We start from the raw sequence: 27,363 nt of genomic DNA, 5'->3' as shown, positions 1-27,363 counted from the left end.
AAAAAAAAATAAAACATCGGAATACCATTTCCTTCTCTGCATGGTGATTGGCTCACCATGCATGAAAGAAAAGGCAGAATTGTAACCCCATTCCTAAACACCACTGATTTACAGAGCCTTCATTCATACCTCAAGAACACAGGCCAAATCTATTCTTTCTTATAATTTATTTATTGAAAAATATAAATTATACATCAGTAATATAAAATCTCATTATTGTGTTATTTATCATAAATTATAAATTTTTATTTTATTGTGCAGCAAAGTATGTCCTAAATGATTTAACGAAATAAAATTATTAATATAAAAAGGAGTAAACAATTATGCCAAAGTGTTCTTTAAACTTACAAAGAGACATACACATGCACAGTGAGAGATATTTCATTTTGTATTTAGAATCTATATTCAGAAGTAATAAAATTTCAAATAATCATTTCCTCCTAAATATGCTGATAGGTGTAGCTTCATCTTCTGTGACTTCACTTTCTTCCATGTCATTCTGTTTTGCATCTTTTCCTTTGATAATGTCTGGTCCATCACTATTATCAGTCATTTCATAATCACTGCTAGACTTCTGAGAAAGAGTTCTTACTCTTGGTATGTGAATATAATTATTAATCTTTTTAGCAGGTGGGGTGTGCGAAGGAACAGAATGAGCAGCATCTCCAAGACTAGTAGATAACACCATTGCTGAGCGTACAGCATCTAGTCTACTTGACATTGATGGGGCACGAAGACAATTTCTAAATAGCTAAAAAGGGAACAAATTACATGAAGTGCCAAACAATAAAAATTATTAAATAATAATAACATAAAAAAAGGATAAACATTTAAAACCTTTCAGTTTTTATCACCCTGATAAGTTTTTGCAAAACCTACTAGATTCGTTGAACACAAACAAATATAAGCAAATGAGGCAAGTGCATGAAAATAAAGAATGAAAAACAATACATTTAGTAATGAAAGAGAAATTAGAATACAATATAAAAGGTAGCAGTGCAGCTATATATGAAGTTGAGGTAGCATAGAGGTATTAGGTTCTAGCTGCCCACTGCTGTAGAAGAATGTGGTAAATAGCTTTAAAAAGCTATTTACCACATTTGCAATTTTGTGCTCTAAAGATGCTGGTTGGAAATCCAGCAAAGATTCAATGAATTATTTTTCTCAGGTGTAGTTTATACTGTGAATCACTTATGTAATTCACTGTTCTAGCACAGGCTATACAATACTGAAGAACAGAATCAACTCTATTCTTGAAAAAATTATAAAAGAACAAAAAAGCTTTAGAAAAGAAAGATCCTGCATACATCCTGAGAAAAGAGAATTCAACTTAAACACACCCAGCATTCAAAAATTATAGAAAAGCTTTTCACATAACAGACAGATATAAACTCTTCGTTATAGTAAAAGCCTACTTTCAAAAAAAAAAATAAAATAAAATAAAAAAATATATATACACACACTTAATTATAAATTTAATAAAATCACTCTACAGCCTACACCCTCTACCCAAAAAGAAACCAAACTTTTGATAGAAAATAAAACACAGGCCAATTATAATTATTCAAATAATTTATTTCAATCAATATACTCTCCCTCAGCTTCGATACAACATTTGGCACAGTCGATTAATTCAATAAATTAATTGAATAGTCCGGATGAGGTCTTATCAAGGCTTATCATGGTTTCTTTTTGTAAAGAGACAAAATAATATCCTTATCTTTATATGTGAATGTTCATTTCAGCATTGCAATCATCTTTTGAGTTGTATTTGCAATCTTTGCTACCTGGCATCTGAACTTCAACTTCCTATCTCCTAACGTTCCAAGATCCTTAAGCCTAGTCAGTTTCTTCTAGCATAATCCCACTAATATAATTTAATTCGTTAAATGAGTTTTTTATATCGATTTTTGGGATACTGTTGAGGGTCGTGGTTACTGCTGCTTGAACGTTTTCAATGGTGTCATATCGCTTTCCTTTCATCGGCAAATGAAGTCGGGGGAAGAGAAAGAAGTCACACGGTGCTAAATTAGGTGAATACGGCGAGTGATCCCACACACAAACTGTCTCACAATGTTTGAACGATGAGATGGTACATTATTGTGCAAAAGTGACCAGAACTTCGAGTAGTAGTGCCCTTGGAATCGTAGAAACGAATCAGCATTGTCTTTACTTTTGACTTCTCCAAGCAACTTTTTTTTTCAGATGCCCTCTTCTGGTGGTCTCCACTCAGCACTGGCGCTTTGTTTCAGGCTCATACTCAAAACACCACGTTTCATCAACAGTAACGATCGTTTCAAGGAAGTTTGAGTATTTACGAGCGGTTTTGATGAGGTCCTTGCAGTGTTCAATTCGATACATTTTTTGGTCGTCAGTCAACTTGTGGGGAACAAATCGTGAATTCAATTTACAAAAGCCCAAGCTCTGTCAAAATGTTGTGCACAGTTGATTTTGGAAGTTTGAGTGACCAGTCAATCTCACGGATGATTTCGGGTTTTCTTTGATGAAATCACACTTTTTGGATGTTAACTTCGCTCAGTCCAGTTTTTGGACAGCCCAGCTTTTCGTCGTCCTCAAGCATCTCACGACCAATTTGAAATCGCTTAAATCACTCCTAAACTTGAGTACGGGATAAGTATTCATCACCGTATGCTTTTTGAAGCATTTGATGCATTTCGGTAAAACTTTTACCAAGTTTAACACAAAAATCAATCGCAGCTCTGTTTGAAACTCATTTTCTGACTGTTCGTCAAAACACACTGTCACTCTTGGCACTATAACTCTGCTTCTAATGAAACAAATGTCATAAACAGTTGACACAATACTAATGAGGGTTGCCACTTTTGACAACAAAAAGATACAACAGGTGGCACCATTAGTTTCTTCTATTTTCGAAAAGTTCGGTTTCTTTTTGGACAGAGGGTGTATATGAGAAAACAGTAATTAGTTTAAAAAGAGGCAAAAACAAAACAGAACCAAAACATTTGAAGTGATAGGAAGACTTCGATAAGGATGTCTAAGTCCTATTACTACTAAGTACTCCTATAAGCACACAAAGGATATTCCCTATTTCTAATATTATTTGGAATATATATATATTAAGGATATCCAGGAAGTCAGGGACTCATAGAGGGAGGCCACATACTACACACACACACACACACACACACACCAGCTATCATATTTGTTCTTGAATTCATTCACACTGCTTGCACACACAACATCCAATGACAATCCAATCACACACCGCTCTATGAGAGAAAAATCTAGATCTTACCCCCTTCTTAGCAGCATTCATTCTCAGCTTCCAAGGATGCCCTGCCCTCTTTGTCCTTTCCTCACCCTCCATAAAACAAAAAATTCCATCAACTGAAATCCTGTGTGATCCTTTCAGAAGTTTGTCTCAATCATATTACCCCTTTTTCTCCTTTTTGCTAGTGTCTGCAGTCTACAAATTCTCAATCTGTTTTCATAATCAGTATTCCACAATCCTAATATCATTTTTAACCCTCTCCTTCAAACTCTCTCCACTGTATCAGAATTACAATGGAGACCAGACTTGCACACAATAGTCCAGATGAGGTCTTATCAAGGCCTTGTAAAGAGGCAAAATAATATCCTTATCTTTATATGTGAACATTCATTTCATCATTGCAATCATCTTTTGAGTTGTATTTGCAATCTTTGCTACATGGCATCTGAACTTCAACTTCCTATCTGCTAATGCTCCAAGATCCTTAAGCCTAGTGTTTTTTCTAGCATAATCCCACCAATATAATATGACATTGGATATCTAATCACATCAAAGTGCATGACTACATTTACTAACATTCATTTTCCCATGCCCACAATCATTCAAATCATTCTGTATGTACTGCATATCAGCCGCACTCCTGATTAGCCTACCTAATCTTCACATTATCAGCAAATAGCTGTGTGTTGCCTGTCAAATCTTTCCTAATGTCATTAATGTAGAGATTGAATAATAATGAAGCAAAGACTGACCTTGTGGTTCACCACTGGTTACCTTTAATTTTGCAGGCTCACATCCCCCATATACCACTTTTTTATATTTGTCAGTCAGCCATCCTCTTATCCATGCTAATATTTCATAATCCAAACCCATATTCTCCAATTTATGCAACAGTCTTCCATGCTATATCCATTCTCCTTGTCGAGTTCAATAGTAACATTATTATAGAATGTGAGCAAGTTGCTAAAACATGACTTTCCCTTTGTAAATCCATGCTGTTGAGATTCTCTGTCAACCCATTTCTGAATGCGAGTCCTAACCAACTCTTCCAAAATCTTCACCACCACCACTCCTGAGATACTAATTGGTCAATAGTTGGATACAATAGTTTTTTACACCATCCTTGTGCAATGGAATTACTATACATTCTTTCCACTCCTGCAAAATCTTGCCTGTTCTGAGACTCAAATTATATAGCCAGGTTAAAGGAATAGTCAGTTCAGCTGAACACTCTTTGAGCACCCATTCTGATATCTCATCAGTCCCTATTGCTGAATTCTTATTTAGTTTGTGCAACAGCTCTAATACCTCCTCATCATACACCTGAGTTCTAAAATCCAAACAAAACAAAAGAACAAAAAAGGAACAAACTGTTCCTTCATCCAGTCAAGAGGTAGCTATGAGCTCAATGTTGCATACACCAAGTTGATAGCTTTTAGCAAAATGGGCACTCATCTGTCACCCTCACACCATCTGCATTCAGTAGAGTTATTCATTCTTTTACTTGCAGCATATTGATAGATTATTTGAGGGGGGGATATATATATATACATACAAATGGAATAAAGAATGGAGGATTCCAACAAAGAAGGAATCCAAATAGAAAATAATTTTATTTTAGACACTTTACTCATAACCAAGTGATATTTCAAATAACTGAAAACAATTTGCCAAATGCTGTGTATAAATTGAATTTAATAAGAAAACGATATGTCAATTTCTCAAGAAAAAAACCCAAAACTATTACAGTCAAAGGGGAAAAAAATGCCCAATGAACTAAAATAGTTAGAGACAATAATGTACTAACAAGTCATTTGGACTAGATCATGGTTGGTCTTCAACTGACATATCTCCATTTTAAATTGGGAAAACCACTTGTAGACCTGCATTTTACCTAAAGTATTGTCTTTAAATGCTTGCCAAAGCATAACAATAATTTCAACTGCAGTTTTACCCAAAAGAAAACAAAATTTCATGCTCACTCTCTGTTCCTAGTGGTCAGTCATCACAAAATTTCCAAACTTGCTTGTAAGAAAACTAACAAAAAAGCAGTGAGTACAACAAACCAATTCACACAGAATGATGTCATTTGCCAGACTGGTACAGAAAACTGCACACTCACAATGCCTAGTGGCATCCTCAGTAACTAGAAAATGTGCACATACCAAATTCAGATTTGGCAATTTTCTTATACATTCTCATAATACATGGATCGATATCTGATCTAATCCTACAGTTGTATTCACAATGGGATCCTACAATATCCTAAGTACCCCCAGTTCATGCATTTCTATTTCCACATCAGTTTCTGTCACATCTATCATTGCAGTCATCCTATCCTAATTATCCTTCCTTTTGTTCATCTACCATAATCATTTTTTCTTTTGCTCACCACATAACAAAGGAACTCTTTGGGATTTTTTTTGAACTGCTAAACTCCAATACTCTGATCATGTTTTCTTATCATGTTGGTTACTCTTCTTGCTTGTGCTTTGTACTATTCACGACCTTGTTGATTACCTTTTTCTTTATATTCCCTCCACAACATTCTTTTTCTGCAGCTTCAGCTTAATGGTGCTACTCATCCATTTAATTCTCACCCAGTGGCGGCTCGTGGCTTGAAATCGTGGGGGGGGGGGGGGGGGGTGCTGCAACTTTTGAAATATACATACACACTGTAAGTACAGTGTATATGTGTTTGGATAAAATATCAAAATTATGGTAAAAATTTAAAAAAAAATTAAACATGAAAAAATATTGTGTATTATCGATAAAATTATACAGTTTAGTATAATTCAAAATTACTTAAAAATAAAATCCATTCCTTTAATTGTAATTAAAGGAATGGATTTACAATTTTTGGCCATTACAATTAAATCCTTTAATTGTAATGTCCAAATATTTAAAGAGACAGAGTAAAGCACTATGAACACTCTACTACTGGTGCAAACTGCATATATACGGACAGTGCCACATTATGCTAATAGCTCGCATCTCACTATGATGTGCATATGCTTTCGCACGTAGCAATATGACACTGTGGTAAACACAGTGCTTCTAGCATCCTTCGCCCTCCTCAGTGCTACAAGATGAATTTTTATTATTTTTTTATACAAAATAAGAGAATTGTATAGGATTGTTGATGATAAAATTAAATATTACAAGCAAATATAAATAAATTAATAAATATATTTATATATCGAGAAAAATTGGGGGTGCTGCAGTTCCTATGCAAGAGCCACCCCTGCTCCCACCTGATATATCTTTCTGAACCTAGGTATGCAGTGTGATGCTCCTTCCTTCAAACATCCCCCTCTTAACCATTCAACTCAGATGTCCCTTCGGATTTTATGCAATGGCAAAGCTTCAAGATGCTTACTGTTTGTGATAATCACTTGCTTTGTATTCCACATATGTCCTCCTCTTAACTGAACACATTTCTATATTTGGCATCTTTCCATGTCAAATCTGGATGATTCTCTCTCTCTTCCCTCAAGAGGCAATTTGTCTACCTTGGTTATGGACAAATCCTCTAGTGCTATCACAAACTTCAGCTGTCACCATTCCCATCTGGTCTTTTACAAACTGTTTCAGGTGATTACTTCTTAATAGCTATATAAATTCCATTTCCTTCCCTCTAAGTGATTTTCCAATTTATATGCTGTCTACATATGCCTTTACACATTCCCTTAACCTATTTCTTCTGAACTCTGATTCTTTTTTGGCTGCAGTTCTTCTGATATCATCAACATCTGGTTATCTCTATCCTACCTGAAAATACAATACCCTTTCATTCTAATTACAACATGCTCTCTCAATCAAGTCTCACTCACTTATGCCTACAACTTTTGACAAAGTTGGACTAATTGACAACAAAAAATCCTTCTCCCTTATTTGTGATGCTTTTGGCATTAAAACACATAACTGTAATAATATCCTACTGGGACACAATAATCTCTGCATCTCGTATTGATGGCTCCATTCAAATGTGAAATCTGAGTAACTACATTCAGCATTTTTTTTTTTTTTTTTTTTTTTTAAATGTCTCACACCCACATACTTGCCTCAAGGATGCCTCTCTCAAACATCTTGAGTTTATCTGATTTTGTATTTTAAGTCTCTTAATGGAGAACACTTTCTCTAGATGTTCATTTCCAAATTCATTCAACTGCAATCCATCAATCATATAAAAGTCCTTTCATCATCAAATTCAGCATATACATCTACAAACTATTAACAGACTTGTTGGGATCACTGCCCTTCTCAATTCACATCTATCTTAGTAGAAGCAGACTTACAATCTTTATCCTCTCATTCATTTTTTTTTTTTTTTTATTTTCGGCTTCTTCCAGTAAGACGTTTTCATAACTTCTCTCATACCATAGCTGATACATTTCAAATCATTCATACCTGCCAAAACAATGGCCTCTCTCACTTTAGCTTGAAATTGAAATAAATTAGATTTTAAGCTCACACAGTGTCATAGCATTATTGCAATAAATTCAATGGATTAAAACACAATACATGTCTAGCTATTAATGAATAGCTAGATCTGTAAATTACATAAGAAAAAAAAATCTAAAGTATTTCATACAAACTTGTTGTGATGAAGCTTCATCACATCATCATCATCAGTGTGAACACACAACAAATGCAGTTCTATAAAGTAAGAATGGAAATGAAAACAAGAGTACAAACAAGAGTACAAGGGGCATTCTTTCTACCACATAAATACTATCAATATGATAATTTTAAAAATAAAGGAACAATTATATGAAAAAGAAAATATGAAAAATACATACATACATACACTATCTACCAATAATTGTCTGGACACTTTAGCAATTTACAATTGATACCAGAAAGTGAACCCTAATATCAGGTATGCCACCTTTGGTTTTGATCACTTCCTGCACCCTTTCAGGGAGGCTTTCCACCAAGTGCAGCAGACATCAGGTGGAATTTGTCTCCATTCCTCCAAAGCAGCACTGAGTTCAGCGACAGATCAAGGACGTGCTGCTCTGGACCTCAAACACCGCTCCAATTTATCCCACAGGTGCTTGATGGAGTTGAGGTTAGGACTCTGCACAGGCCAGGGAAGTTGTTTAACACCTATCTCTTCATACCATTCCATAACAGCTGCACCTCTGTGGCATAGGGCACTGTCGTCTTGATAATAACACAGGTCCATTCCATAAAATCTCTACAGTATAGGCAGCATTTGATTATCCACAATATCAAGGTACTAAACTGCCTTCATGGAACCATGGACAATGACCAGTGGCCCCACCCCAAATTAGCTAAATGTACCCCATGCCATTACTCCACCACCAAACTTTAATGTGGTTACAGCATGCTGTGGTAACAAGTTTTCGCCAGGCTGGTGAAACAGGTTAACTTTGGTTAATTGCTCTAGAGCAGTGTCTCTCAAACTTCAAATATCCGCGGACCTCTTCTTAAATTTTCATTATTACCAAGTACCCCTAATTAATTAATTAAAACGAATAAATTAATTAAAATTAATAAATTAATTTAAAATATTAAAAAATTAAATATCTATTTTATTTGAATTTATATGTTCATATAAACAAAAAATATGATTTATTTTTAATAGAACAAACTTTATAAAGATACTATAAAGTTTTACTTACGTGAAATAATTTATCATCAATGAGAGGAGTGAAATTGCTTATGGTGAGATAAAATTTTAGCAAAGTTGGCTCTATAGTTCTTAATTTCAATCTCAGATGCGGTTCGACATCTATAATGTGATTCCTCTTCTTCGTCTTAATATCTACAAGGGACGAAAATCCAACTTCGCACAGATACGAACTTGGAAATAGAAAAATGAACCTTAGAGCTTTATCTGTTAATTCAGGAAATTCATTCTGTATTTGTAGCCAAAATGATGATAACGTATTCTGGCTGTATTTATTTTTTTAGGAAACCATCAGAAGCTAGTTCTAAAAGTTGTTCTTCTTCTATTGACGATAGACCCTTTGGCATAAATTTGTTTTTATTGAAAGGGTATCTTATCCACTCAATATTAATGTCCAATTCAGGGAAATACTTTTCTAGATTCATTTGTAAGCTTTTTAAATGCTGCTTGATAGTAATTTTCACATCATCATCAATTTGTTCATTTGAACTTGCGAGCAATTCATGAAGCGATGGAAACGTGTCAAATTCTCCATTACCAACCTGCTTTTGCCATAACTTCATTTTTGCCAACGTGGCATTCACTTTATCTTGGACATGAAATATAGAAATTTCCTTGCCTTGTAAAGATAAATTAAGACTATTTAATACAGTAAATATATCTGCCAGGTATGCTAATTGACTGAGCCATTTTCAATTATGTAAATGCTTTTTCAATTCAAACTTTTCATCAAGAAAGACTTGTAGTTCATTCTGAAGTTCAAATAAACGAGCAAGGACTTTTCCACGAGAAAGCCAACGAACATCGGTATGGAAAAGAAGTTGTGTATAGTTGCTTCCTATTTCTTTGCAAAGTTGAGAGAAAAGTCTGGTGTTTAGAGGACAGCCTTTAATATAATTTATGATTTTTACTTCATCAAGAACTTTTCTTAAGTCTGTAGACATCATATGTGTAGCCAAAGCCTCCCTGTGTATGCAGCAGTGTGTCAACTTTGCATTTGGTGCAACAGCTTGAATCCTTGAAACAAGCCCTTTTTTAGATCCAATTTCTCTCCGTCCGTGCTTATTCCAACACAACGTTTCCAATCAAGCTTGTTTTGATGCATAAAGGTATTTCTACTGTTGAATATTTCTTCTCCTGTTGTATGTTCTGACAAGGGTTGGCAATATAAAAGGTCATCATGAATTTTTTGATTTTTTTCGTACCTAACGAACACTAAAAGATTTGCAAAATTTGTAATGTTGGTGGATTCATCTACCTGCAATGCATAATAACAACTCTTATGTATATCGGATAACGATGTTTGTTTTATATTTTCAGCCATTTCAGTGATTCTTCGATGAACGGTACTATTTGAAAGGCAAATCCGATCAAAAGATCTTTTTGCATTATCTCCGATCATAATTTCCGCTATTATTTTTGCTGCAGGCTTGACAAAGTTTCACCAATTGTTTCTGCTGCACCACTTTTTGCTATTAATAGCAACACACGATATGAAGCTTCTAAAGCCTTCATGGTTTCACCTCCTGACATGATCGAGATCACTTTTTGAGATTCTTTTAAATTTTTTAGTTTATTTTGAAAAAGTTCGACAGGTTTGTCCTTACATTCATTATGTTTTGATTCAAAATGGTGATTTAAATTACATGGTTTCATGCTTTCATTTTTTAAAGTTTCACCGCAAATTACACATAATGGAATAGGTTCCTCTTCATTTCCTGTCCATGAAAATCCACATTTCAAGTAATTTATATTGTACTTACGAAGTTTTCTCATCATCTTCCTAGTTGGTTCTTTAGAGATGTCAGACGACACACACTTATCAACTTCACTTGATCCAGATACAATATCAACATTTTCTTGTTGCTAACAGCTACTTGTATCTACTATGTTCCTCTCTTTTGTGCATTTTAAAAATTCAGTCTTTAACCAGTGATCCATACTTAAGAATTTGAAAGCTAAAAAAAATTACTGTATTTAATGAACAGTCCTTCAACAAATGGCTAGTGAAAGCAGAACTCGAAACAGACAGCAATGGTAGGCCAGTAGAGATAAAGCAGCTATGAAGACGTTCATATGATTGGTGCGGTATTAACAAAAGATCGCGCTACTAATTGACAAAGGCAAGCCAACAGTTCAGTTGAAATGCTAATCCTCTTCAACCGAATTCCTTATATAATATCTGAAACACATTCACTATATATTTCTTAGTTTTAACACATTCGATCAAACAAAACCATATGTTGCCGGTGCACTATATGGTTTTGATTGTCTACTATACAGCATTTTATGTGGGAGGGGTCATGCGATTCATTAGTTAGTGCTGTTTTTGCCCAGTTGTCTCTAATTGCACTGTTTGTTGAGAAACATATTACACAGCCTGCAGATGTCTCTGTACCTTATTCAGTGATACAATAGGAATGTTTTACGATCTCAAACTTAAATTTTATTCCATGTGTTAATGATGCATAGCCGAAAATTGCCACGGACCCCCTGAAGACCTTTCACAGACCCCCGGTTACTAGAGTACTGTTTTCCACTGGTTAATCGTCTAGTTGCTCTTTGCACCAGGCCAGGCAAACTGCCTTGTTCATTGTTGTGATGTTCAGCTTGTGTGTCGTTGCTCTTCTCTGGAAACCCAGTAAACGTATTTCTTTTCATACAGTATTAGTACTCACCATGGTGTTACTGATGCTCTGGAACTCATCATGGATGGTCTGTGCTGATTATAGCTGGTTTTTGGGTACCACCAGTTTTAACACCCTCCTGTTCCTGTCAGTCAGCAGACATCAGGTGGAATTTTTGGCAACTGCTCTGAGTGTTTTCCCACTAGTCATGCCAGAACATCTCCATTTGTTGATCACATCACCAACTGTTGATTTTGGATGCTCCAGTTGAGTGGCAATAGCATGTATGGACATGTCATCAATTTGACAGCCCACGATGATACCCCTTTTGAAGTCACTGCGTTCACGTCGCATTGCCATACCACCTGTATTCAACTGCTAAGATGAACAATGAAATACTGCTTCCTACTATCTGTACACTTTTATGGTTTTCATATTATTAACAAACCTGGAATGTTCCATAACTTCAAATAACAGGGGTGTCTGGACAATTATTGGTAGATAGTGTGTGTATGTATACATAGTATGGTGTGTGTGTGTATGTATACATATATCTACACACAATTATCTCTTGATTAACATGATTAATTAATCCCTTGATGTTACTGCATATATTAAAATTGCGTTAATCAAATATAGTCATCAATTGTAAAAATTACAATTCGTCCATGATTGATTTCTGTACTAATAATTCATTTTATATGGTACTCTTTTAGGAAAGATAAAAAATGAATGCAAAGTAAATGTTTAATAAATGCTTGTACCTACATTAGTTACTGCAATTTTTTTATCAAAAAAAAAAAGTTATCAAGAATCGTTTGAACAGTTTTATTTTTTTTTCTTATCAGCATAAATTCTACGATAAGCAAAATGACTCTAGACCTCAGCAAACAAGCATTCTTCAATTAACATAACCATTACTTGCTGCTGAAGCAATTCGAAACTGCGAAATATTCTATTCAGTTCTTTGATTGTTATCTCCTCTGGAACCTCATCTTCACATTCCATTTGTTTGTTGTCTTTATATGCATGTTGTTGTTCAATTTGAATATGATAATTCTTTAACATCTTCTGCATCAATGCCATAAAAACCAAGGTCTTCACCAATTGCAATTTCTTCAACCAAGTTGTTCACAGGATTTTGAAAAACACCTAAGTCATTAGCGTATTCTGGCAAAAGGTTTTTCCAATAATTCACCGAATTTTTTTACAGCTAGATTTGAACTGTTGTTCATAAAACCGAATACTTATTTGTTTGGTTGTTTTAGATTTATGGCTCTAAAGGCTATGAAGCCATGTTTTTTTTAGTGATTTGTTGGTTTTGAAAGATTTTTAAACTGCAGATAATCGGGATGAAAAATCTTCCTTGATTTGTAAATACATTTCCATCTTCTCAGAAGATTCGCTGAATTAACAGAGATTAGGATAGTCATATATATATATATGACTTTCCTAATGAATTATATATATATATAAATGAATAATGAAAATGAATTATATATATAAATGAATAATGAAAATGAATTATATATATAAATGAATAATGAAAATGAATTATATATATAAATGAATAATGAAAATGAATTATATATATATATATAATTCATTTATTTTAACAAAAAGTTGAGATTAATTTTACAGATATTAAAAAACCCATGACTAATATCTCAAAAATTTTGAAATCCCGTTTACATGGCTGGCATTACAATACATTAAATATGTGTCAGATTATACCTCCCTGTAAAAATCATCCTTTGACAATAGAGAAGCCTAGAAATAGTTTTGAGATTGGACACAGAGATTATTATTGTTCACAGATTATGGTTACACCTTGTTTGTCACAGATTATTGTTATTCACAAATCTGAAAAATTAGGATGAAGTTCATCCTAATTTTTCAGATTAAGAAATAGGAATGACATCATCATGCTCATGACTTTCTTTCTCTCGGCCAGGAAATACTCCTTGAGGCTTGCATGTTTTTGCATGGTAAATTTAAAGGCGCATTAATTAAAACTCTTGCTGCATATATAAAGAGATTGTCGCAATTCATTTCGCTGCATTAATCAAATCCCACATTAAGCAAGGGATGCCTGCATATATATACCGTATTTACTTGAATATAACTCGCATGTTTTTCCTCAAAATTAAAGTTAAAAAATCATGGTGTGAGATATATGCAGGGGTTTTTGGAAACAAAGTTTTCAGGAAAAAACTAAATTGACGTTTATAATTAAATCCTCAGTATTCGTTACAATTTTAATTGCTCAAATAGAGCCTTCACAGCTCAGTCGGTATAGACGAAGCTGTTTGGTTGAAAAGACCTGGGTTTGATTCTTGTCCAAGAAGTGAAAAACCTTTATCTGATCTATCTGATAGTTGATCTATTTCAACTAAAGGTGAGTTAGCTCGTTTCTATCTCTCTCTTTTTTTTTTTAATGTTGGGCCTATACACGAGAGGTTGGCTTATCAACCTATAGTATTTAGTACCGTATATGGGTAAACCTACCAATCATATGGAGGTAGAGGGTTTTTTCACCCAGAAACTAGGGTGTTTAGTCCCTGAGATTCGGAATCATAAGATCACCATGATTTAAAAAAATCAAAAAATGGGTATGACTTACCAATCTCCTATTCGCTATCGTTACTTCCGGTCTCGAGAGCAGTTTCCTCCTGTGTATTGTCAATCTACCCAAATAGTGTAATCTTCATTCCCATCCAGGGCATTAGAGATGCTGGTTTATAAAAAACTCTTGGCAATTATTTCTAGCAAAATCATATCTCAAGCTCTCAAAATCCAGTTGCACAACAGTTCTAATGGTGGTCTCTTAATCTTCCCTGCTGGAGTCAGGTCATAGCTGCTGGCTGCCATCCACTCCATGTAGAATTTTCGCATGTAGTCCTCGAATGATTTGTTGACTGATACATCCAAGGGCTGTAGACCACCAGGAATAATAGTCACATCAGTCTTCACATCCAAAAGTTTTTTAATCATTTCTACCATAACAACATTAACTATCTATTTCTTAAAGTTTTAAACTTGGTTCTTGTGCAAGGTATATGCAAAACGTTTTAATTTCTTTTTTCATAATGTAAAATCAGAGGTACATACACAGTATGGTATCTCTGCATCAACCACCCTCTTATCCATTTTACCAACTTTATGTCCATCTCCCATGTGCTGCAATGTATTGATTAGAATTTCATGCGGTATCATGTGAAAAGCATCTGTAGTCCTCGATATTTGGATAAAGTCTAGCAGTATCACTGTAAACCCATTACCTTTATCCACTTTATGTATGACCTGCCCTTCACAAAACCATGTTGTTCCCATACAGTATCCCATTCCTGTATTTTGCTCTTGACCATCATTTCCAATAACTTGATCATGATTCCTGAGATGATGATGACTGGTTGGTAATTTGCTACAACACTCCTGGAGACTCCCTTATGCAATGGAACTATTTTCCCCTCTTTCCACATCCATGGGAACCAATCCAGAGTAGAGCCTTAAACTAAACAATCTGGTCAAGGGCACTGCCAATTCCCTAGTACCTCGTAAAACTTGAGCTGGTATATGATCTAATCTCATAGCTGGATATACATCAAGGTTCTGTAATATCCTGTTGTTGGATCTTGAATGAAAAGATTTCCTTAAAGAAATATTTTGTTCAAGATTCAACAAGTTTGGCTAAACAATAACGAAAATGCTTGTACATAGGTAAAGATACTAATTGTTTAAAGAATCATATGCTAGCGCAATTATTGTAATACTACTTAAAGGTAAACGATGTCATTTGTTTATAAGAAATTATAATGGAAGAAGTATTCTTTATAAGATATATGTTAGGGCATAGTAACAAAAGTTCCAAGTCCACTAATGAAAACTTCGGGTGAATTGTGTAGCCTATGGCAAATTGTTTACGCGTGGAACGGCACGTGCTCAATGTTTTACAGGAAGACACGGCACGTTCACAGAGTTCTCCAGGAAGATGCAAATAGAATACATGACACATGCACAAAAGAGGGTGCCGAGGGTAGAAGATATAAAAGGGGTTTGCCCCCCCCCCTTGTGAGCTGCTTTGGATTTTCTTGTGGAAGAAAATCCGAGAGAGTTCGAAATCTTATCAATAGCGTGTAGCTATTCATTGCCATCGGTTCGCAATGTCGTATAGAAGGAATCGGTAGCCTCCCGAGTAAGCTTGAAGGAACTGGCGCCATATAAAACATCTCAAACAATAACCTCAACAGAATGTAAGAATCTTAATCTGTTACTATATACCTAACAATCCTTCTTCAATGTATGGAATGCTAAGCCCAATTCATGCATTCTCATTTCTTGTAAATCTTTAAATATGTTGATCCATATTTAACATTCTTCTGGGAGATCTATCCAGTTACATGACAAATTCTGCAAGCACAATATATCTTGTAAATGGCTTCTTTAATAGTAGATGAAAGGCTTTGGTGATTATAATGTAGTGGAACCTTTACTATCAAGCAAGGTGATTTTTATATAATATGATGTTTTAAGATCTGAGCTATTCTATCAGTCATGTTTTTTATGTAAGAAAGAATGAAAGTATTTCGAGTTGTGATTTTCAAGCTCACTGAACTGCTGCCTGGGTTTTTACTGTAATATGTGATTAACTGCTTTTGCATGATAACCATTTTGATTCAATATCCTTTAAATATTCAAGCTCATGGTTTTCTTTTTCTCATTACTTGATATGGCATATGTTCTGTCCCTATGTATCAATGATGTCATGTTTCAGTACTGAATAAAGTTACACTGCATGTTTTCTTCATATTGTAGTTTATATTGTATTTATACTGTATATGTTTTTTTTTGGCTTTAAATAGAGATTTCAAGTTCTGTTGTCTTCTATTCCAAGTTCAAAATGGATATTAGGATATCATCATCATAAACAACCATTATGACAGCACTACATTATTAAGTTTACATCATTTACATTATTACTAGCTTCCTCCAAGCAATTTTTCTTTAAATTAATCTATTATTTGTCAGGACTCCAATACTGTTCATATCTTACATTTTCGTTTTCTAGGGCACTATAAACTGCATCCAATCTACCAAAATCTTGGTGTTGTCCTGCTCTTTAGCTCTTGTCCCCTCTGGTCGTGACAAGAAATTTAAGGTCGAGACTATAGAGTTTCCCCTGCAAGGGAGGTCGTTATATGCTTTGACCATCCTGGAAGAGTGGAGACACCTCGGTACCATGTTCACCCCAAAGGGAAGGTCTTCTGTCCCTTCTATCCTAGAAGCTGGGATTGCTTCTTTGAGGAAAGCTCCTCTTTTTCATGATATCCTAATATCAAACATCCCCTTTTCTAAACTTTCTTCTATCTCTCTCATTCTGTTTAAGTGACCATACCACCTTAGATCACCTCTACTCACACACCTTTGAATGCTAAAAAAAGCTCCTTTCTAATTCATTTTATAATATGATTGTCATTGATGTCATCTGTTCACTCTCCTAATTTTTCTCAGAGCTCTCATATCTGTGGTTTCTCATCTCTGATCAAATGTTTTATTCCTTTCCTAAACTCTCTCATTCTAGGATATAATGGATAGGATGTAAGCTTAAAAGTTTCCCTTAGATCTTGGTTTGTAACAGACCAGCACATGCAGTATAGAAAGAAAGCAAATATAAGATAGAAATCAATCTGTACAGTTAATTTTTTTTTTCAAAGTTTATTTTTTGCATAATTAATGCAGTTGGAAGAACAACGGGACATGCTACCTTCCAATGGAAAGAACAGAATTGATTCTCATCTTGATGAGCGGAATCTTTATGCAGACTTTTCCAAATGAAGGTGAGTTAGCCATCTCTTACAGAGGTAGGAGGATTTTTCTCTCACAAAATAGGTAACTTGGCTAGCTAACACCAATTAAGGTGTTTGCTATTGTCTGCTAATTAACAATTAGCAGACAAAAATACTATATAGTTGCATCTCTACACAGAGGTGTAATGTAAATAATATATACCAATTACTTTTAAAGCACAGAAAATAACTACAGAAACCTAAAGATATTATCTTCTTCTTTCTGAAAACAATGAACTTTAAGGCAAAATGAAGTAACACTAATCTCTAATCAACACCAGTGTAATATCACGTTCTTTAAACAATATAAAACTTATGTAAATAACTATTTGGGAACATTGATCAAGTGTAAACGGATAAGTATTTTAATACCGACTAGTTTCACCAAACTTAAGTTGTTGGCATCGTCAGGGTACAAGCACTGAGGTTAAAACATATCACAAAATAGATCTCAACTGTAAATTCTAAAAATTATAGTTACAAAGTAAAATAGCATTGAACGTGAATAATACACATATCGCATGTACATGATTTACTAGTTGTTGCTAAGGGACGTTCTATAGTTAACATTAAAGTTCATTTCTAGCCGCACACACTACAGATAACCTTAACAGGAACCAAGGTTCAATACTTCCAGAGATATAGAAAATCCTAATTAGATCTCTGAACACACAAGAAATGAACTTTAATGCTAACTATAGAATGTTCCTTAGCACCAACTAGTAAATCATGTACACACGATACGTGTATTATTCACGTTCAATGCTATTTTAGTTTTGAGATGGTTTGGTCATGTGATGAGGAGGGAGGACGAATATGTGGGAAGAAGGGTCATGCAGATGGATGTGCAAGGAAGGCGGAAGCGTGGGCGGCCAAAGAAGAGATGGAGGGAGCTGGTAGAAGAGGACTTGAAGATGAAGAACTTGGATGTGGTGACAGCCCAAGACAGGAAGGTGTGGAGGAGACTCATAATAAACAGTGACCCCACTTAAGTGGGAGAAGCTGCAGAAGAAGAAGAAGAAGAATGCTATTTTAGTTTGTAACTATAATTTTTAGAATTTACAGTTAAGATCCATTTTGTGATATGTTTTAACCTCAGTGCTTGTACCCTGACGATGCCAACAGCTTAAGTTTGGTGAAACTAGTCGGTATTAAAATACTTATCCGTTTACAATATAAAACTTGATCATTGTCATTTAATTCCTGATATGTACCCTCAAGGGTATATAGAGTACTATGATGGTAATACATGAAAAAAGTTGAGTTACATCATTACCAACTTCCTATCAATAATATTCTTCCAAATCAGCCTGTTATCTATTGGACTCCAATATTGTCAGATCCTATACTTTGGTCTTCTAAGGCATTTCTAGCTGCATAAATCTATGTACATATTGATCATCCTCTGGGTCTTTTTTCTGACATCTTGGTACAAACACCTGCTTTGCAAATCTTCCCTCTCCCTTTCTGTTTAAGTGACTATACAACCTGAGATTAGCTCTGCTCACACATTCTCGAATGCTAACAATGTCAAGTTCCTTCCTAATGTTCTCATTTTTACTATATAATTCTGCCAATAATGTCATCTATTTACTCCCTTAATTTTTCTCAAAACTCTATGGTCTCTAGTCTTGAATCAATTGTTTTTCTTCGAACTTAGCTCTCAGATCTATAAGTTAACGTTAACACTGACTGTGTCATGTACACTGCTAGTTTATTGTTCTGACTAATTTCTTTTTTATTTCATGTAAATTTATTCATTTGACTTCCCACTATACCAGCTTTGCTAATTCCATTGTCTATTTCGATATTTAATTTGCCGAGTGGTTAGTGTATCTGCTCCCCAGCCAAAAGGCTGTGGGTTCAAATCCCACCATGGGCATGGATGTTTGTGATTGTCCGTGGAAATACTAGTGGCAGTGGTCGGCGATAGATAGTGTTGGTGTAGTTGCGGTGAGTTGGTGGACTGTGAAGTGGTGGAGACAGAGGTGTAGAATAGATGCCCGACCTCGATGAGTCTTTGGACTCCCTGGAGGTGACAAAAATAATAATTATTATCTTTGTAACTCTCCCTTGAATCCTTTCTGAAGCATCTTTACCCCTTCCAAACCCATGAGATTAATTATTTTTTTTTATGGCTATTTTGCCTATTTTTGTTTAGGAGTACCCCCCTTTTTTTTTGTAATGTCATTAGCTTTTCTCCCCATGAGCTCCGAAAATGATGCACTGTTGAAACAGCTCACACTCTGTTCTCCTACCCCTTATCCTATTCCATAATATCCTTCTCCTTTCCCTAAAATTTCTATGTTCACCCCCATCCCAAAGTATTCTCTGCCCACCTTTAAAAACCCAGGTTTTTCAAAAAAAAAAAAAAAAAAAAAAAAAAAAAAAAAAAAAAAAAAAAGTTCGCACACGTCTTGCCTCACCAATAATTCTCCCACATCTCTCAAACCCCACTTTTCCGACCCCCCCCCTTCAGTTCAGGTCAAAATTCATTCCTTCAACAATGGATATACATTGCCATATGCCGGGAGATGCCAATGAAAAAGAAGACAGCCAGAAACATCCCATAAAGGTGTGTTCGGTTTTTCTTTCTATATATATTCTTCATATATCTGCCCATATAAAACATCAGTAATGCCCTAAAATTTCAGTAAAAGCCAATGACATTATAAAAAAAGGGGTACTCCTAAACAAAAATAGGAAAAATAGGCATAAAAAATAATATTTACTTAGATGAGTAACATGGTAATTTTCCCAGAAATAATACTCATGAGATTAATCTGGAAACCCTGCTCTACAGACTAAACATGGAAATTTTTCAAATCACTTCTGGCTTCCAATAAGCAGGCTCACACCAGGTACTTTCATTGCTTGATTTCACACCAAGCAACAGAAGTCATCTCCTACTTAAAGACATTCACAAACATCCATGCCTATGGTAAAATTAAAACGCACACCTATTGGTTGAATGCAGCTATAATAATCATTCTGTTAAAGAGGCTAGCATATTTTGGTGGATTTTGGATCATACTGAATTCCTGTTACTAGAAGATAGCATATACAAGTTATACCTCCCCTTAGGAAAATCAAATACCTATCAACTCCTCTCTACCATTTCTCCATTTCATGTAATGCTGCTACATATACACATGTTGTAATTGGATGACCATAAGAGTTTGTGTTGTAAAACTCGATGTAGCTTGGAAGTACAAAGTGCTTTACATCGATTTTTACAGAGGTCAAGTCTCATGAGATTGTTACAAAAATAACCTTGTATGTCTCTATATATTTTATGCTAAATATTAATGTAAATAACCCTATGGGAATTGAATGTACTTACTACTTTAACAAAAATTTCTAGAATGTCAAAAACAAAGGCAATGCTTTGCCACTGGAGCTTTGTATAATAGTTCTACATAAGGGCATAAGAAAGTTGTTTATGATTTAAGTGTATAAGAAACTTGTTTGCGAGTTATGCGTATAAACACCTTCAAAGTCAGTGCCAAAGAGATCGGCAAGTTTGAGACACGTTTCCGCTGCCTGACAAGATAGGATTAAAGGAGTGCATGGAGGAGAAGAAAGAACGGGTCGGTCTTAACAGAAGATCAAGGAGTTGTGCCGAATTCTTCAGGGGTTACAACCCTTTGTGCAAGGTCCCGTAGAACGTAAAATAAAAAGGGACTGAGCCAAACATCATGGTCAGCAGAGAACCAGGGAATCGGCAGTTAGAGGCAGAAGTTCCAGAAGTAGGATCCTGAGGACAGGACATTACGGCGAGCCATGCCAGAGGAGAAGCGATCAGAATGACGAGAGAACAGCCGATGTAAATACCTGAGGCAGTGTCGGTCGGATATCTTGTGCCGCAGGAAGTCAACCAAAGCCAAACGCCACAGAGCGATCTTCAAGCCTGTATGCTGAAACCTCTTGCCTGAGCTTTTCGAGTACTGGAAAATTGCAGTCCAAAGCCCACCAATATCCCAACGAAATGCCCCCTGAAGCAAGACTCTCCAGATGGAAGCCTAAGGCCCAAGATGAAAGGAAAAGCATAGGGACTTTAGTACAAGACCTTTGGATGAGTGTGCAACACAGAGCCTCTGTAAGTTTGTTCCATCTTTTGTTGTACATTCCTTTTGTAATCTATGAGATACGTTATAGATGGACTGATAAGAATTAACTTAATAGTAATACGAAGTGTCTATAAGAGAGGCCTCTGATTTGTTATTAATTGGAATATAATTTGTGAGATAACTTGGCATAGCTAGCTAACCTCTTTGTGAGTAAATTAGAGTTCAAATAATTTGATTTGATAAGCAGAGAAGTAATTGAATAATTATATTGTATAGTTTAGTATTGAAAAGGGAAAGCTTGTTTCTTTATACTAAAAATCTAACGGATAGGTAGAGAGTAAACTCCCTATCGGTTAATTAATGTACTTTGTTATTAATGTAAATAAATGTGTTTTAATTATATGTCAATAGAGTGCCGCCTGATCTTTTATTTTACAATGCACTGTTCCTAAATAAACTCTGACTTGTGAGCGGGAAACAACTAAGGCATTAGAAGTGTAGTTTAAGCACTTCAGAATGACTGTTTATGTAAACTTTATTGAAGGAATTTATGCTAGAAAGAGAGAGAGATCTACTGGATGTTTTACTGAGTCTTATGCCAATATAGAAATACTGGTGGCGCAGTCTTAACAAATAAATTTTCCAGTGTTCATAGGCATACGACTAGCAAATACAAAAGGTGGATAAACATAATGCACAATAGAATAAGTAAGAAAGGTTACGAAAGCAAAAGCACACTGCTAATTAGAATAAACATATTACAATAGCATGTAACCAAACAGACTTACAATATAGGAAACAGCCTTCGTTACAATAACGCATTAAAGAGCATTTGTTACAGTGTCATTTTGGCAACATTATTTTAACCCAAATTATTTTGAAACCATTGCAGATGGCATATGTAAATGAACCAAGAAAATACAAGTAACAGTCAGCTGATGATCAGAAAATTTGAAGTGTAGTTTGGTGAAATAGTGACCAAGTTCTAGGTAGATTGACTCAGAAGTGACTTAGAATACCAAAATATAAGCTCTGACAAATAAACTAATTTGAAGGAAAACTGTTGATAGTAAAGTTAGTAATAATGTAAACTTAATCATGTATCACATAGTTATACATGTCAGTAATCAGTAATTTGATGTTGTTTACTTTATGAGTATAACTGGATATAAATAAGCAATGCTCAGATATGAACAGAATTCTTATGAATATATAATGAATGCAGATGCAAGCATCTGCATCCATTTTTTTTTACACAGGTATGTAAATTAATATCCTTTAATTAAAACCTCATTTATTTTAACTTTTTAGCCTAGTTGTTACAAAAAGTGCAGTTTCATTGCCAAAAATAACTTAGCTGTTTCTTTTCAATTTTAAACAATTTAGGAGCATCATGATGTTTTCAGTATTATTCATTTTTTTATGAATGATTTTATGAATTTATTTTATGATAATAAATATATAAACCAAAATTTTATACATTTTTGGCCGATATCTACTGACAATATGCACAGTTAATAGATAATTCTTGAAAAAACAAAATAACATAAAAGTTCATTTTCATATGAATTTTTAAATGATTAAACAATCAAACCTCTAAATCATCCTCTTCATTAATAGCATCAACAAAACTATATGCTTTTGTGTATAACTCTATGGCTTTAGCATGGAAGTGCATTTCAATATTGATGAATTCTAAAAATATTTTCTGTAACACCAAGAAAATTGAATCAATAAGGTATAAATATATTTTTAATGCTTTTTTTTCTTTCAATAACATTTACAAAAATTTATGGTGAGACTTCAGTGCTGCTTAAAGACCATTTTTAGGTTTAATGATATTAACAAACAAGAAATTAAACAGAAAAATTTTCTTTTTAACTGAAAATAACCATTTCTTTTCAATTGTTACTTGTTTAGCAAATTAATTAACCCATTTAAAATAATTAAAGCTATTAAAAATCTAAAGATAAAATATAAATGTTCAGAAAATATACCAAAAGGGAAAGAAAAAAAAAAGAAAGAAAACTGCTGTGTTTTAAAGGCCTTTTTTCTACCCTATTCAAGGTATTTTAAGTTTCCATGGTAATTCCAGCAGTCAAACTAAAATATGGATTAGTAAATGTATCCTTTTTTTTTCTCTTTTTAAATCACAATGGATAAATTTCTAAGGGTTTTAAAACAACTTCACAGAGAATATATTAACATATGAGAGATAATTTTAAATACTGTATATAGGCATACAAAAATGGTCAAGATGTTCTGTATCCTGCTAATAACAATGGGTATGCAAATGCTAGATGACATTCCAGGAAGAGATATATAAACGGATATATCAGTAAACATCAAGTTCAATTTGAAACAAAATGGCACATGGAGCAGAGCTTAACTTTGAACATGAATATAAAATGTTGAAAATTTATTTTTCACTTGGTTAGACTATAATAAATTTAGTTTAATCCTTTATCCAAGTGTGAGCAAACAAAGTTTGTGCCTGAAAGTATCTTCAAGACTGGGGTAAGGTGGTACAACACCAGGCAACTCGTTGCAAAGGTGGAGCAAGCTAACATCACTCCTATCTTAGTATCTCCCATAATGCAAAACACATCTCCTTGCGGATATGTATAATGTTATGCATTAAGGGAAGGGCCACTACCCAGACTAGGTTCAACCTTTATTGAGGTCTCTTCAGTGGGAGCCAGGCCCAAGTGGAGATACCAGGCAGAAGCATTAGCAAGGTCATCTCTACCTATGGGAGTTGCCTAACGGTGTGCCACCTTTGTATCAAATTGCTCTGGATTTAGAGAAAGATGTTGAAAGTTTATTTTTTACTTCGTTAGACTATAATAAATTTAGATTAATCCTTTATCCAAGTGTGAGCAAACAAAGTTTGCGCCTGAAAGTATCTTCAGGACTGGGGTAAGGTGGTACAACACTGGGCAACTCGTTGCAAAGGTGGAGCAAGCTAACATCACTCCTATCTCAGTATCTCCCATAATGCAAAACACATCTCCTTGCAGATATGTATAATGTTATGCATTAAGGGAAGGGCCACTACCCAGACTAGTTTCGACCTTTATTGAGGTCTCTTCAGTGGGAGCCAGGCCCAAGTGAAGATACCAGGCAGAAGCATTAGCAAGGTCATCTCTACCTATAGGAGTTGACCAACGGTGTGCAACCTTTTTATTAAATTACTCTGGATTTAGAGAAAGATGTTGAAAGTTTATTTTTCATTGGTTAGACTATAATAAAATTAGTTTAATCCTTTATTCAATGGTAAACAAACAAATGGGAGATACTAAAACAAGTGATGAAAGCCTTTGTCCACCTTTACTACGAGTTGCCTCAGTCCTGAAGATACTTTCAGGCGCAAACTTTGTTTGCTCACACTTGGATAAAGGATTAAACTAAATTTATTATGAATATAAAATAGACTTCTGAGATGTGGAACTTCCTTGGTCCAACAATGTAGAACATCTTCATGCTTTTCAAGAATTTAGGCCTAGAGTGGCCTGTTCCGGCCTTAGAAGTCATCGTTGAATCTCTTTATAGGATGTCCTGGTTTTCTTTTTCTTAATGGTTTGTAATTTAAGGCTTGTTTTGGTAATTTTTCTGTTTTCATTCTTTCAATATATTCCATCCATTTATGTTTGCATTTTTTAAATTTTTTCTATTACTGATTCCTCGTTTAATTCTCTCATAATTTCTTCATTTCTTTTGTGATCAAATAGAATATACTTTACAGTTTTTCTCATAAACTTCATTTCAGCTGTTATTAATCTTTGTCATTTTTGTTTTATTGTCCAGATTTCACTTCCATAAAGGACTGGTATGGCTAATGTATTGTATACTTTTAGTCTGGTTTGTTTTTGAACTAGGTTAGGTTTTTAAATATGAGTTAATTACACCTGTTATTTTTAAATATTTCACAATTTTTAGGTTTATATCTTTTTCATTTTCATATGTAATCATACATCCTAGGTAGTTAAATTAATTCACCTGTTCTAAAATCTTGTTATCTATTACTATTTTAGTTCTTGTGCTTTAAATGCCTTCGTTTTTGATTTTTCTGTTGATATTACCATTCCGTAATCTTTGGCTATTTCATTTAAATTTAAAATATCTTTCTGTACGTTATCTTCAGAATTTGTAATTATTATTCAATCATCAGCAAAAAAAGGAGTGTTTAAGTTCACAGTAGGAGAAAATTTAATACCTTGATGGAAATTTTTATTCCATTTTATTGTTATTTCATTTAGGTAAATATTAAAGAGAGTTGCTGAGAGGGGGCATCCCTGTTAGACCTCTTGGTTTCTCTCTCTTGTATATGATAGCTCATGATTTAATCTTATTTGTATTTGATTATTTTCATATATACTTATGATAGCTTTTAGAATATTATTTGGTATTTGCCTATCTTTTAATATGTTAATTAAAATACTTCTTTTAATTTTAACCAAATGTGTTTTCAAAGTCAATAAATGTGATATGTATTTCTAAATTGTATTCTCTTCTTTTCTCTATTATTAATTTTAGGTGAAAGGCCAGGTCTATACATGATCCTCCTTTTCTAAATCTATTTTGTACTTTTAAAATAAAGCTTTCAGAATATTTTATTAGTTTCTTATTTAATATTCTGCTATATATTTTGTAACAGGATAGAATATTTATACCTCTATAATTTTTAGGGTCATCAGCTATCTCTACTACCTTTTTTAAAAATAGAGATCACTATTGCTTTTTTTCCATTCTATTGGTGGGTTACTTGTTGAATAGATTTCATTTAAAAATAATAAGTCTTTCTTTGAACCTTCTTCCTGCATATTTATATAATTCCGAACCTAACTTTTTTCCAGCCAATTTTCCATTTCATGTTTCTTTCAGGCTGATTTCTAATTCTTCTTTCTTTCAGGCTGATTTGTAATTCTTCTTTAGTTACTTCATTTTCATTAAATGTTTGCCAGTTCCTAATCCTGTGGCCTCCTCTCTCCTGAGAGAATTGCAGCTAATTACTAGGGAGATATGATGCGAGGTGGTTTCCCGTTGGCTTTCTTGCCATAAGTATTTATGACTATAACCGTGTGTATTCACAGGACCAGTTTGCCTGTTTTGAGGGATGAAAAACCAAGTTACCAGGAGGGAAAAACCCTTCACCTCCATATGAGACCAGTTAATTCACCTTTAGTCGAAAGAGACCAGATAAAGGTTCCTCACGTCATGTCTTTCCGACCAAAGGGCTTTGTCTATACCGACTGAGCTACAGGCTCTGTTTGCCAGTTATCTTTTTTTTTTTTAAATATTTATCTGTCCACAATTCTGTATAGAAATTCTTCTAATTTCAATTCAGTGTTTTATTTTATGTTTTCTTTACTATTTGTACTTAAATGTTTCAAAAAAGTCATGTTCTAAATTAAAAACGAATTTGTTCCATGATTCTCTGTCTTTTTCTGGCTTCTCTTTAAGTTATGACTCTTATTCTTTTATATTCTATTTCATCTTCTAATATTTTACTGCTTAACCATTTATGATATACTTCTTTTTCATTTTGATTATTTCTTTGATTGTATCTTCCCATATCTTCAGTTTTTTCTTTTTATTGAACTTTTTGATCTTTCCTAAGCTTTCATTTGCTGCTGTATTTAGTATCGTTTTTATATTAAGCCATTCTATTTCTTCATGTAGAACATTTGTATAAAAAAAAACAACACTGAATGGAAATGACAAAGTGGAATCAGAGAGAGAGAGTGATGGGATCTGAGGATTGCAGCACGTGTGTCAACTGTATTGCAATCACCTTGGAAATCCAAGAACAGTGTAGGATGGTGTGTTTGAGTATATGTGTGTGTGTGTGTGTGTGTGTGTGTGTGTGTGTGCATGCAAGCACTGAATGTTACACACAATGAATTTC

At 34.2% G+C, this 27,363-nt stretch overlaps 1 protein-coding gene across 1 annotated transcript in view; it reads right to left on the bottom strand.

Annotated features, from left to right (window-relative positions):
- Positions 1-208: 208 nt before the first annotated feature.
- Positions 209-27,363, bottom strand: part of Fam92 (CBY1 interacting BAR domain containing protein Fam92) — a 170,324-nt gene continuing 143,169 nt past the window's right edge. Inside the window, exons 6-7 of the mRNA XM_090397465.1 lie at positions 23,050-23,163; positions 209-751 (exon numbers count right to left, since the gene is read on the bottom strand). Of these exons, the coding sequence (XP_090253591.1) occupies positions 431-751; positions 23,050-23,163 (435 nt within the window). The 3' untranslated portion in view covers positions 209-430. The remainder of the gene's footprint in view (positions 752-23,049; positions 23,164-27,363) is intronic.

This window comes from Typopeltis vanoorti, chromosome 9 (assembly GCF_054136105.1).
Source record: "Typopeltis vanoorti isolate ZY-2024b chromosome 9, IOZ_Tvanoo_1.0, whole genome shotgun sequence".
NCBI classification, from domain to species: domain Eukaryota; kingdom Metazoa; phylum Arthropoda; class Arachnida; order Uropygi; family Thelyphonidae; genus Typopeltis; species Typopeltis vanoorti.
The sequence above is the reverse complement of the archived record's forward strand: the minus strand, read 5'-3'. Positions and strand labels throughout refer to the sequence as shown.